Source organism: Salvelinus alpinus, chromosome 30, assembly GCF_045679555.1.
Source record: "Salvelinus alpinus chromosome 30, SLU_Salpinus.1, whole genome shotgun sequence".
Lineage (NCBI taxonomy): Eukaryota > Metazoa > Chordata > Actinopteri > Salmoniformes > Salmonidae > Salvelinus > Salvelinus alpinus.
Window position 1 is genome coordinate 17,916,635 of NC_092115.1, and position 12,986 is coordinate 17,929,620.

At 42.4% G+C, this 12,986-nt stretch overlaps 1 protein-coding gene and 1 long non-coding RNA gene across 4 annotated transcripts; one reads left to right on the forward strand and one right to left on the reverse strand.

The window, feature by feature from the left end:
• Window positions 1-413: 413 nt before the first annotated feature.
• LOC139559590 (polypyrimidine tract-binding protein 2-like) lies at window positions 414-9,799 on the reverse strand. Of its 3 annotated transcripts, none has more exons than XM_071375712.1 (14): window positions 9,678-9,799; window positions 8,636-8,666; window positions 8,489-8,540; window positions 8,166-8,341; window positions 7,763-7,906; window positions 7,304-7,579; window positions 6,781-6,976; window positions 6,329-6,406; window positions 5,563-5,678; window positions 3,847-3,880; window positions 3,200-3,292; window positions 2,431-2,647; window positions 2,011-2,088; window positions 414-1,859 (listed from the first exon to the last, which is right to left on the reverse strand). In XM_071375712.1, exons 1-14 carry the CDS (start codon window positions 9,683-9,685, stop codon window positions 1,730-1,732), a joined length of 1,629 nt encoding a protein of 542 aa, XP_071231813.1. In that variant the 5' UTR covers window positions 9,686-9,799; the 3' UTR covers window positions 414-1,729. The 3 variants fall into 3 exon arrangements, with proteins under 3 accessions (XP_071231813.1, XP_071231812.1, XP_071231815.1); XM_071375711.1 differs by having other exon boundaries at window positions 1,584-1,859; window positions 2,011-2,103; XM_071375714.1 differs by lacking the exon at window positions 9,678-9,799 and adding an exon at window positions 9,203-9,305 and having other exon boundaries at window positions 1,584-1,859; window positions 2,011-2,103.
• On the forward strand, window positions 9,037-12,651 carry LOC139559591 (uncharacterized). The gene is made up of 2 exons (XR_011671793.1): window positions 9,037-9,251; window positions 11,968-12,651. It is a non-coding gene; the product is annotated as an uncharacterized lncRNA (long non-coding RNA).
• The last annotated feature ends 335 nt before the right edge of the window (window positions 12,652-12,986 follow it).

The following is a 12,986-nucleotide window of genomic DNA, read 5'->3' on the forward strand; positions in this document are numbered from 1 at the left end:
GGGCATTTAAAAATCAGCCCACAGCAGAATCCAGATTGACATTTTAGGCATGGTTGAGTATGGTCCAGAAGGATACAGCTGTTCGAATCTGAAACAGTAGTTCTATAACATTTATATTTTAACAGATATTGCGTTACAGTACTCACCTGTGCGATTTAGACAAGAGAGCAAGGAGTTCATAGCTGGAAAATTAAAGGATTAGAAAACATACAGCAACAGTTGAATCGGAGATGATCTTAGTAAAGCAAGTGGTTAGCAGGGTGGGAAATTCAAAGTTAATTAATATTTCCAATTGTCATCTTCTGGTATTGCCATCCTGTTCCAAAAATAAATGTATTTTCCCCCCTGGGCAGAGAATATCAGAACAGTAAGAGGTGTAGAGGAGAAAGGAAGTGAGAGCATAGGAGACAGAAGAGGGTGAATAGAGCTACAGGAGAGTTTATTGAGCATGCTACAGAGTTAAAGCAGAGTAGGTACACATAGCAGGAACCATCAAACGGACTCACTCGGTAGAAAATTAGCTTTTAATTGTGCCTTTTCCAAACTATATGTAAAAACTCAATCCATGTAGAAAATATACAACCTTTTTCCACACATTCCTAACCTTTTTAATTTACTGTATTTTGTGTTCAGTTTTTACTGGAGGTGTGGTGTAAAGGTAAAATCCTTTACCAAAAACCGCACAGAATATCGTTGAAATAAAGGAGAAACATTCGGGGACTGTTTGACTTTGATTAGTGTTCCCCCCCGAATCAAAACACAACCCACATTTGTTTTTGTAAATGAAAACATAAATCAAAGTAGGTCTAAAAGGCACATTTACTTTGGTCCCCAACAGTCAGCCCATCCTCATGTACAATCATACTTCGTTATGACCACATTGCCTAACTGGATGTTGGACGCATGCAACAGCAACATGTCTTCACTACTACCATGACCTATCAGTACACGAGCAAAACAATTCACTGCCATTTTCAATCAAATCAAACATTTTCCAAAAGGAACAATTATGTATATGCAAATAAGGTTTGAAAAACAGACAGCAAGGGAACATCTAAGCGAATGTCCTCAGCAGGTGAAATGTACAATGGTGTCAGCCTTTACAGTAATCCTCAACATGGGGGGGGGGAGAAAAAAATTAAATTAAAATCGCTCTGCCCGGGGAGTTGTTTAAAAATAAGCCAACCAACTGAAGATGGGCTTCTTCATCTAAGTCCGTTAATCAGGTCCCTCGCCTACATTATGAAAAATGTTTTAAAATCGAAGCTATAAAATCTGGCGAACATCCAGTAATGTACACAGGGAGAGAAAACAAAAAGAAAACAACCAAACAGAATGTGCCTAGACCATCACTTGTAGAACCGTAAGGAGGCAAAACGATGATAATATTTTGCTGAGTAAGGCACATTTTTGCTGATTCATTCTAATAAAAGAGGGAATACAATTCCTCTTCATGATGAACATGGGAAGGGAGCTTGCCTACCACACAAACTAAGGTCGAGAGGGATAAGTGGACCTAGATGGGGCTTGTTTTACAACAACGACATTGTACAAACTACCGTCACAACTAGTAGTGGGGGGGCTTTTGATAATTAATATTGTCTGATTGAGAAGTTTCCCCCTAGGAGGTGAGGGTCACGATGGTATTCCCTGTGGGGACTATGAACAGGTGAGCACCACAAATTTAAATTAGTCAAGGAGGGGGTTGGATTGTGCTGGCGTGGCTCCTCTAGATGGTGGACTTGGAGAAGGAGACCTTCAGGTGGTGGTTGCTGCCCATGTCGTAGTTGTGGAGGTCCATTAAGGCCTGGATGGCCTCCTCCACCGTGGACATCTGGAGTAGCGCCATTTTGTGGCCTCTATTTGGGGCGGGGGAGGAAATGTGATCATATAGTCACACACAGGTGGTAAAATTATGAAGATCGCTGCACATTACAACTGTGGTGTTCAAAGGCTCCGGCTTGGGACTAAATGTGATAATAAGTTACGGGCAGTAAAAGACAGTCTTACTGGAAAAACTTGAAGGCCTTCACAATGCCACCAGCATTAGAGAACAGCAGTCGCAGATCCTCCTCCGTCACATCCTCCCTGTCAAGTCCGAAACTGATCGTGAGCACAACGCAAGCAAATTCAGCCATGTCAATACACTAGCACACTTCAATCTTCTCGTACTGCAACATCTTACCAGTACTACACCCAACCCCCTAAATCCAGCAGCAAACTACTGGTGCAAAAATAAACAATGCTAATGTGCCAAACAACATAAGAGGCAGCATATATAATGAGAACAGACCCTTCAGGAACTCTGAAACTTACATTGGATTCGTCTGAGGAATTTCTATTAATTGAACCTTCTAATGCCCTAGCTAGCACAACATATATTTATGAAATGGTACAGCCAGAATCCAGTCAAACTCTAGACAAACTCACGGGACGTTGGAGAGGTGGAGCGTGGCGGAAGGAGGGAAGATGTTCTGAAAGTTCTTGGAGCCGGGCTTCTTGAACCGGTGCAGTGGGGAGTTGGTGAAGTCCTTGGTTAGGCCCTGGTCATCCAGCCCTTCCCTGGGCAGCTGCACTGCCTGGTGCTTGGAAAGCGCCACACGGATGATCTTCCCGTACATCTTCTGGCCATTCAGGTGGCTCATCGCTGAGAGGACAGGCACATAGGAAACACGGTTACAGTGACATGTTTCTCATGCGTTTAATGTGGAGGTGTTTCTCTTCCATTCATTTGAAATTCTCTTTTAGTTCTAATTTAAAAAACAATGTCAATAGGTTTCAAAAACTGGATAATGGAAAGGATAGGGACCCGCACACTGTCGAAACCATGGGATAAATCCAAAACAGAGGCTCAGATGCAAAAAATATCCTTTTCATCTACCTTTAATTAGAAATGTTAAGACTCCCTTTAGGATCGTCCTAGGACATTTTCAATTCAAATTAGTTTCAACTATGATTTTGGGATTGTGGAAAACAATGAACCATAGTATGACTCAAAGACACAGCAAGAACTGTAGATTTACCAGAAAATGTTATTATTCTGTTGAAAGGAACAGCAGGGCAGCCAGGGGCCTGGCAGGATAACACAGCGATTGAGCGGAACCGATCCAAACAGGAGCTAGTTAAGTGGGGGTGTTGAAAGAACACTCCAAAACTCAGACAAGAGGTACAGAAGCGGGGCGTGACTGAACCCACTCACCGAGCTGGGCCTGGTTCCCGTCCGACATCTGGATAAGAGCACTGTCCTTCTTATTGTAGAGGATCTTCACGCGCTGAGCATCACCGTACACCCCTTCATTATAATGATAGGCAGACGGCAGGGGGGAGCGAGAGAGGAGAGTGCAAAGGCAGAGCAGAGGGGAGAGGATTGAACCATTAAGGACAACATTAGTCCTTCAGAGACAGAGTTTAAAAATGAGTCGTAAAAAGGGGATGGAGAAATCATCCATATAATTTAAACCAATCAAGGAGTCTTAGAACAAGAGACGTATAAGATAGACAGAAGAGAGAATATGCAGATAAAATCCCTCCCCCCAAAAATAACTAGCTTTGTGAAATGGAAAAAAAACTAACAGAAAAACCTACATCCCAAATAATCAACCATGCATTAACATAATTGCCTCAGAGTGAGAATAAGAGAGACTGGAGGCCTTGATGGCCAAAATAATATGTACTCAACTAAAATCAATATGAACGATTAAACAAAAATGTGATGAAACAGTTCCTCAACTATGGAAACAGTAATCAGAAATCAAATGAGAGCTAGGTTGTTTTTTTTTTTTACATGGAGATGGAGTAAAGGAAAAAAATGTATATATGAAAAAGGTAGTGCTAACAATAACATACCGAAGAGGGTAAACAGACTTTGGGGCGTAACCATCTTTAGAAGGAGAGAAGAGCAAGCAGCGTAAGACAGGTAGAGAGGTAGAAGAGTCGGAGGTAGAGAGCCAAGATGGACAGATCATCCATAACGGAGGGTGGTTTCCCGTAGAATGGTGAGGTGGTCATGGAGCATGGGTTCAAGGCAGTTAATTGGGGCAAGTTGGTCCAAGGAGGAACATTTTTGTTCAGGCACAAAGCATGAACATGTAGAGGATGGGTAAGGAGGGGGAGGAGTAACAGGGTGCAGACAGGACACAAAGGGGGAACGAGGGAAGGGTAGCAATGTGGCGTAAATAAATAAAAAACAGGTCAGTACATTGGAAAATGCAGGAGTTTGGTCAGAAATGGCTGGATTTGGTTTGCTGTGGTGGTGGTGGGGGGTAATCTTAAACATACAAGAAAATAATAGTGCCAAATGTTTACACCTGAGACCAAAGAGGGAGAACAAGTACATAGACACCAAAGCCTAGTTTGTAGCCAATAGAATTACTGATAGGGATGTGGGTAGGGCATGCAGAAGAGTATCACAAGTTCAGGTTTTAGTAGCTTTACTAGCATATGAAATGCAAGCATATTGGTTAAAGCAGGTGGGCTACACCATCAGTTTCAAAAGGAGGGGAGTTTGAGCCATGCGGGTAAAGACATGAAAACCACCTTACAGAGTTATGGCATAAACAGAACACATTTTCAAGTCCACAAACCCAGTGTTTGGGGAGAGAAATGATAGAATATTACTTCTGTTGAGAATTTATAGACAGATATAGCATAGATAGATATAGCATAGATAGTGACAGTGGATGAGAGAAAAAGGTGAGAGTGGTTGGTGTAGCCCCCACAGTCCATACCAACTGACAGCTTAGAGAAAGGCATTGGGATAGACAGGTGTGAACGAAAGAGCTTTGAAAGAAAAGAACGAGAGTTAGGAAGGACTATCACTTGACATGAATGAGAGAGAGAAAGAGTTTAGGAGACTGTAGTTAAAATTAGCACGGAATGCATAGCAGAGAAAGAGAGAGAGACCCTCTATTCACTAAGACAGAGTCTAAGAAGTAACTGCAGTTCAGTTGACTTAGGATATGGAGACAAAGAGAAAACATATGCAAGCACTGAGGCCAATATAAAATTCACATAAATAATGAGCACCGATGTGAGAATGCGTCGCCATTCCATCTCTTGACTGGACCCACAACCATTGGGGATGACCTCGTGGTGAATGACGCCTGACAGAGAAACAATACACTCGTCTTGGTACTAACACCATCAGGCCAAGCTAGATGGGTTGTGTGCAGCAGAGCTTTGAAGAACAGTCAAAGAATGCAGAGCAACACTGAATATAGCTGTAGCCATCTTACAAAATGAAATGTCAGATTTCTGTGTACTGATCATGAGATGTAATAGATCATCCCATAAAGGTATTGACTATCTGTGCAACAAAATGCAAGGTTAGACTAAATAGCCAAGTTGTAGAGATGGGGAGCTTTTTCCACTGCATTTTCCCTGAACACTTCCAATCATGAAATTACACCAGTCATACCGCGAATCACAAACGTCTACTCAAAGTCCATGTCGGAATCAAAAGACAATGATGCACAAGGCACCGTCAGAGGCAATAGATCTGAGTGAGCTCTGCATACTGCAGGAGGAGAGTGAAGGGGAGAGAGAGAGAAAGGGCTCACTCACCTCTTCGTTCAGGTTGCTGACCAGGAGCACGCCGCTGCAGCCGGAGTGTCCGGAGAGCGCCATCCTCCCTGCAGCCGCCGCCGCTGCAGCCGCAGCACTCATTGGATTGATGGCTCCTGGAGGAACAGCCAGGCCAGGCACGTTAATGGGTAGACAGAGAGCAAGCACAGACAAAGCACACCACACAGCCATGTGTTACAGTGTGCATTCCATGTCCACACCAGACGTGTGCACTGAGACATTGCACGTCCTAATATATGTCTCAATTCCATTATTTTACTTTTTAGATGTGTGTATTGTTAGATATTACTGCACTGTTGGAGCTAGGAACACAAGCATTTCACTACACCTGCAATAACATCTGCTAAATATGCAAATGCAACCAACAAATTTGATTTGAATGCATTTACATAATACACACACACACACACAAATGAACCTTTTCTGCATAGCGCAAGACCTCATTGTCAAAAGCTATTCAAGACACAGCGAAGGTCAGTCAACTCTAAAGCTAACCTCCCATTATTCCAATGTCATGGCCTATCACATATTTTATTATGACATCCTTGGTTATTCTCAAACTGATATTTCAAACTCGTCAAACATGCTATTAGACCATTTTAAAAGGGGGTTTTCCCCTTGGTCCGACAGGAGTGGTTGCTGTGCCACTCCAACTACTCCTGCCTCTTTCTCCTGGACGACATGGACACACAGCAGGTAAGACTTAAAAGTGAAAGAAAGAAAAGATCATGGAAAGCATAGGTACCTCCGCCCTGCGAGAGGGAGAGAGAAGACTGAAACCCTCCACCATTAGAGTAGGGCGCTCCCATTCCAGAGGGGGTACCTATGGAGAGGGGGTACAGGGAAAAGCTTATACAAGGGGGCAGGTGAGAGTAGTAATCATGTAGAAGAACTCAAAAAAGCTTTATCAAATTGACACGGCTCTTATATGGCTTGGAACATGGCAGACTGTCGATAACACACAGCGACCCATTTTCCATTATGTTCTTGTTCCTTCGTCACTTAACAGTGTGTTACTGGACTGGTAGGGATTTCTGTTGTCCTCCTATCTCTACAAAGCATTAGAAGTCCATACCCAGCCTGCCATTGAGAGAGAACACTTAGTGGTATTGACTTCTATACAGAGGAGAGAGAGCTGACTGGCCTGGAAAGAGAGAGAAGACAGAAAAGGGGAGAGAATGGATGGAGAGTTCTTACCGAGCAGGGAGGAGTCCTTGTTATAGGCGGCGCACATGGCAGGGTCTACTGTGGGCTGGCCGTCGCCGGCAGGGAGCTCGGGCCGGGTGTAGTCCCGGCTCTTGTCATTGTTGTACTTGACGTTCAGGTTGACCAGCTTGGAGAAGTCGATCCGCAGCGTGCAGCAGGAATTGTAGATGTTCTGGCCGTCCAGGGACTGAACAAAGTGATGAGAGAAATTACTTTTAGTAAGCTTTTAGTTTTATTTATTTTTGTTTGAATAATTGTCATAATCTGGAGAGAAACGCAATTGTTATCAACCTTCATGGTAAATTGACAGAACTGAAAAATGTAATATACTAATATGCTATTAAACAGACTTTTATCCAAAGCGACTTAGAGTCATGCGTGCATACATTTATTATGCATAGATGGCCCCATGGGAATCGAATCCACTATCCTGGCGTTGCAAGAGCTTTGCTCTACCAACTTAACTACAGAGGACCACATGTATAATACACAAGTGGTCTGTCTGTCTGCTCACCAGTCTGGCTTGCTGGGCGTTGACTGGTTCGCTGAACTGGAGCAGGGCCTGGAACTGGTTGTTCTTGGTGAACGTGATGATCTTCATGACTGTTCCAAACTTGGAGAAGATCTGCTGGAGGACGTCCAGAGTGACGGGGTAGAACATGTTGTCGATGATTATCCTGAGCACAGGGCTGGGGGCATGGGCTAGAACACTGTCCAGCGTACTGTTGTCAGAGTTGGGAGAGCCACCATCCTGCACTGCCGACACGGCCTGGAGGACAGCCTGTGCGCGCTTGGTAAGTACGTATGAAAAAGAGGGAGGGAGAAAAGGGAAAAAATAACAGTCTGCAAATCAACAAAAAGTACCGTCACAATAGTTAAGGCTCACTCGTACACCATTGTTTCTCAGTGTCTACACTAGAACTTCACTACTAGTCATGCACAAGTGTATTTTCTGGGAAGGGTAGAATCTCACCTGGTTGAGAGTGCTGTCTGTCTTCAGCTCCTTGTGGTTAGAGAACTGGATGAACACGGGGACGTTGCGGACCTGAGGCATCACCGCCGTGTAGTAGTTCACCATGGTAACAGCCGCCTCCTCCGTACCCAACTCCAGGAACGCCTGGTACATCGACAGAGGAAATTTCAAGAAAGACAACATGGACAAATTCCTTCTATGCCCAATACTACTGTCTAGTATTAAATAGTTTGGTTCTAGCTAAAAAAAATAACCATGCTTTGGGTAGGAGTTGTTCCTGGCCATTTGACCAAGAAAAACTGACAAGGCCAAATGGTCAGGCAATATTCTGTCCTTAAATTATTCCACTACCATAAGTTAATTAAGAAAAATAACTCAAACAATTCTTCCCACATTAACTCACCTGATTTTTTCCTTTCAGCATGAGGATGTTGGTGACCTTGCCGAATGGTAGGCCCAGGGCGATGACCTCTGTCTCTGACACCTCGCTGGGCAACTTCCTGATGTGGAGCACGCGGGAAGGGGGACTCTCCATCCTGTCCTCCACTCTCAGTTTCTTACTGCTGTCATTGCCGTTATCTGTGAAATCAAGCGTCATGCATGAATATATCGCATCAGCTGTCCTCTCAGCTGTTAAAATGTGTCAAGGACCATTGACTGTGGATATGTTAGAATGTGAATTGCTTTACTTTTCTGTATGACTGAATGGGAGTGAAATGAGCTCACCAGTCACAGAGTTAGGGCTGGTGCTGTAGAGATTCAAATCATCTGAGCCTCTCTGTAAAATATGAATGTATACATAAATGTATTTGGTACTTCGTTTCCCAATCAATGAAATTATCCTGAAAGTCAGGTGCGAAAGTGCAAACTTACCTTCATGCCAACTGCAACATCACTGACAATGCTGAAAAAGACAGGGGAAATATGAATGTCAGTTGTGCACACAAATCAATGCAAGCAACGTATAATTCATTAATGGAAGCAAAAATGTATGGTGTCAATTAACAATCAAGTTAGCTAACGTTAGCTTGCTAGCTACGCCCATCTTAACGTTACCAGTTTGCTAACGTTTACCCACAAGGTTAAGAACTACCAGTGTGAGTGTAGTTGGCTTGCAATTTCATTTCGTTAAAATGTGTAGCTAACAATTCGTCATCTTTACATTTTGTTTGACGTGAAAGCTCATTGCAAATTGTAGCGACGTTAGTACATTCGGGTATCAGACCTTGCCAGCCAACTCGTTAGCAGTAACGTTAGCTACTAACGGTCGTTAGTTACCGTAACGTTAGTTACTAACGGTCGTTAGTTACCGTAACGTTAGCTACTAACGGTCGCTAGTTACCGTAACGTTAACTACTAACGGTCGCTAGTTACCGTAACGTTAGCTACTAACGGTCGCTAGTTACCGTAACGTTATCTGATGGCTACACTAGTGCCTACCAAACTCATCCGAAGAAACAAAGGAAACGTGTCCGACCAACGCGTAGGGGTACGTGCGCGCTCAACTAACCAAAACACGACATTGAATGCTTAACAGTAGCTAACGAGCTTAACGAAATTGTAGAAATATTGGTGCAGCATAATTTCGGTTTAACACAACTCTTAAATAGATACACCAATCAATACATTAAACTCTGGCTATCTTAATAAACTAGATATCTACGTTAGCTCGCTAGTTTCGTAGCAAGGTGCACGCTGTGAAATTATACGGTAGTACTAGCTAGCTAATGCAATGCTAAGAAGATGGGTGGCAAGCGGGCTAACCACCACCATCTCAGAACGAATTCAAACGTGGCCGGCCCAATAAGCTAATGTTAGCTTTCTAACGTTATTAAATGGATACGTCGATAGTTACATTAAAACCTTTCGCGAATATAATTAAGCACACGATCAACGTGCAAACGTGAACACATACCTTTCCATTGCCGGAGGGGGTCTAATTTCGCGTTTTTATTTATTCGTTAAATCTCAGCTCCACTCCGAAACACCACACGACAGCAAAATGGTTGCAATTTCCCAAATGCTCTCATGAAGTGCGCCGAGTAACGGAAAATGCCGAACAAAGCCGATTATCTACAGACAGTTCATTTATTATCAGTTATAAAGACATACTTAATCGAAATATGAGTTTAGCCAAGTGTTATTGTTTGCTACTGTAATCATTAGCTTTAAAATATTGTTATTAAACAAAGCTTTCCCGCAGTTGCATTTATTGTCATTATAAGGTCAACCATAGCTTCAGCAAACAACTCAATGACAAGCCACTGGACCTCACTACCTATGCTTGACTAATGCAACTTCATATCTTTCATCAATTTACAGTAAAAAATAACAACAAATATTTGGTTTACATTGTCTTGCCATGGGGTCTCTCACCACCCCAGGCCTAGACCACAATGGTTATGGCACAGCCTGTGTCATTATACTGTTATTGAGTTCCAACTTTCAGTGCACTCATTGCAATGGGGCTCAGTCACAAAGCGAACAGAGAGCATGCAACCCCTTTTGTTTCTGAATCTGCTATTGAAAGGACTTTAGGGTAATATATTTCACACACACAGACACACACACATACTACTACCCCCCCCCCCCCCCCCCCCCATGCAATCTGTCACTTGTGAGGTTTTAAGGCTGGAGAGTTGTATGACATAGGCCTGGATTGAAGTTTCCACTCAACAATGAATTTGACTGGATTAATAGGAATTCATTGATTATCAGTATTTTTAGTAATCTACAGTGGGGAGAACAAGTATTTGATACACTGCCGATTTTGCAGGTTTTCCTACTTACAAAGCATGTAGAGGTCTGTAATTTTGATCATAGGTACACTTCAACTGTGAGAGACGGAATCTAAAACAAAAGTCCAGAAAATCACATTGTATGATTTTTAAGTAATTAATTTGCATTTTATTGCATGACATAAGTATTTGATACATCAGAAAAGCAGAACTTAATATTTGGTACAGAAACCTTTGTTTGCAATTACAGAGATCATACGTTTCCTGTAGTTCTTGACCAGGTTTGCACACACTGCAGCAGGGATTTTGGCCCACTCCTCCATACAGACCTTCTCCAGATCCTTCAGGTTTCGGGGCTGTCGCTGGGCAATACGGACTTTCAGCTCCCTCCAAAGATTTTCTATTGGGTTCAGATCTGGAGACTGGCTAGGCCACTCCAGGACCTTGAGATGCAAACTTCAGACGGGCCTGGACATGCGCTGGCTTGAGCAGGGGGACCTTGTGTACACTGCAGGATTTTAATCCATGACGGCGTAGTGTGTTACTAATGGTTTTCTTTGAGACTGTGGTCCCAGCTCTCTTCAGGTCATTGACCAGGTCCTGCCGGGTAGTTCTGGGCTGATCCCTCACCTTCCTCATGATCATTGATGCCCCACGAGGTGAGATCTTGCATGGAGCCCCAGACCGAGGGTGATTGACCGTCATCTTCAACTTCTTCCATTTTCTAATAATTGCGCCAACAGTTGTTGCCTTCTCCCCAAGCTGCTTGCCTATTGTCCTGTAGCCCATCCCAGCCTTGTGCAGGTCTACAATTTTATCCCTGATGTCCTTACACAGCTCTCTGGTCTTGGCCATTGTGGAGAGGTTGGAGTCTGTTTGATTGAGTGTGTGGACAGGTGTCTTTTATACAGGTAACGAGTTCAAACAGGTGCAGTTAATACAGGTAATGAGTGGAGAACAGGAGGGCTTCTTAAAGAAAAACTAACAGGTCTGTGAGAGACGGAATTCTTACTGGTTGGTAGGTGATCAAATACTTATGTCATGCAATAAAATGCAAATTAATTACTTAAAAATCATACAATGTGATTTTCTGGATTTTTGTTTTAGATTCCATCTCTCACAGTTGAAGTGTACCTATGATCAAAATTACAGACCTCTACATGCTTTGTAAGTAGGAAAACCTGCAAAATCGGCAGTGTATCAAATACTTGTTCTCCCCACTGTAGATTACTAAAAATACTGATAATCAATGAATTCCTATTAATCCAGTCAAATTCATTGTTGAGTGGAAACTTCAATCCAGGCCTATGTCATACAACTCTCAGCCTTAAAACCTCACAAGTGACAGATTGCATGGGGGGGGGTAGTAGTATGTGTGTGTGTCTGTTTCCACACTTTCTTTTACAGCTTTCTCTCATTTATTGTCTCTCATAACCACAATGTCTTTATGTTTTATTGGTTCCCCAGCTCACCTCAGAGGGCACTGCTGAAGATGAATCCTTTATCCAGGGAAGATGAACAGGACTGGAGAATGTCAAGTGGATTAATGTAATAAACCTTGACTGCAGAGAATTCCCAGACCTATTAATGCTTTACGTCACTGTATGTTTAAGTGACACACTTAGTGCAGTGTATGACACAGTTTTTTATTTTACCGGAAAACGGCCAATTCAATCCCCACAAAGGAAAGAATATAGAGTGATTTGTTATGGCTCTGTATGTTGAAGTTGGGACTGTTGTGTTTCATCTAGCCTATAATCTTTGAGATATTGCATTTTCAGTGAGAACTGTTAAACTGGGGAAACTGCACTTGTTTGTCTTTTAGTGATGTGGGTATATGATTAGATAGCTTTTACATGAATCAATGTGGAGCTGTTCATCCAGACAGTTTCTCTATCCGATTAAAGAAACCCCCTGTCCACGGAAGCTGTTTTAAAATTAACCCTTTACCCATTAAGTCATCATTTGCAACCCCCTGGAGTTGATTACCAAATTAAGGCATTGATTTAGGATCTCAGTTTGGTCATTATTAAATTCCGATCTGGGTAAGTTTTATTCTGTCTCCTGCCTAAATAATAACACTGGTTTATTCCAATCTGTCTTACTATTTACTGAACTTAAGTTGTTTTTCATTAAAACAATTTAAAATCACTTTCCACTTCTTATTGTGCTGTGCGGTGGATTTGGTTATAAGAGTGATGAACCAATCAGGTACTAAAGGAATAAAATGATGACATTGGGGCTGCATAATACCCTGGGCATATCCTTGGGACAAAATTGATAAGAAAGAAGATACCAGTATCAAAGAATGGAACAAAGCCAGTTCTTGGTTTAATTAAATATAGACTTCCCAAATAACATAATGGCTTCTCTAGAAACACTAGAATTTCAGTCAACTTACCAGAATTTCAGTCTACTTACCATTTTCAAAAAACAAAACTTCTCATGTCAAATCCACTTGTGTCATTACAAATGTGTTCAGAAAT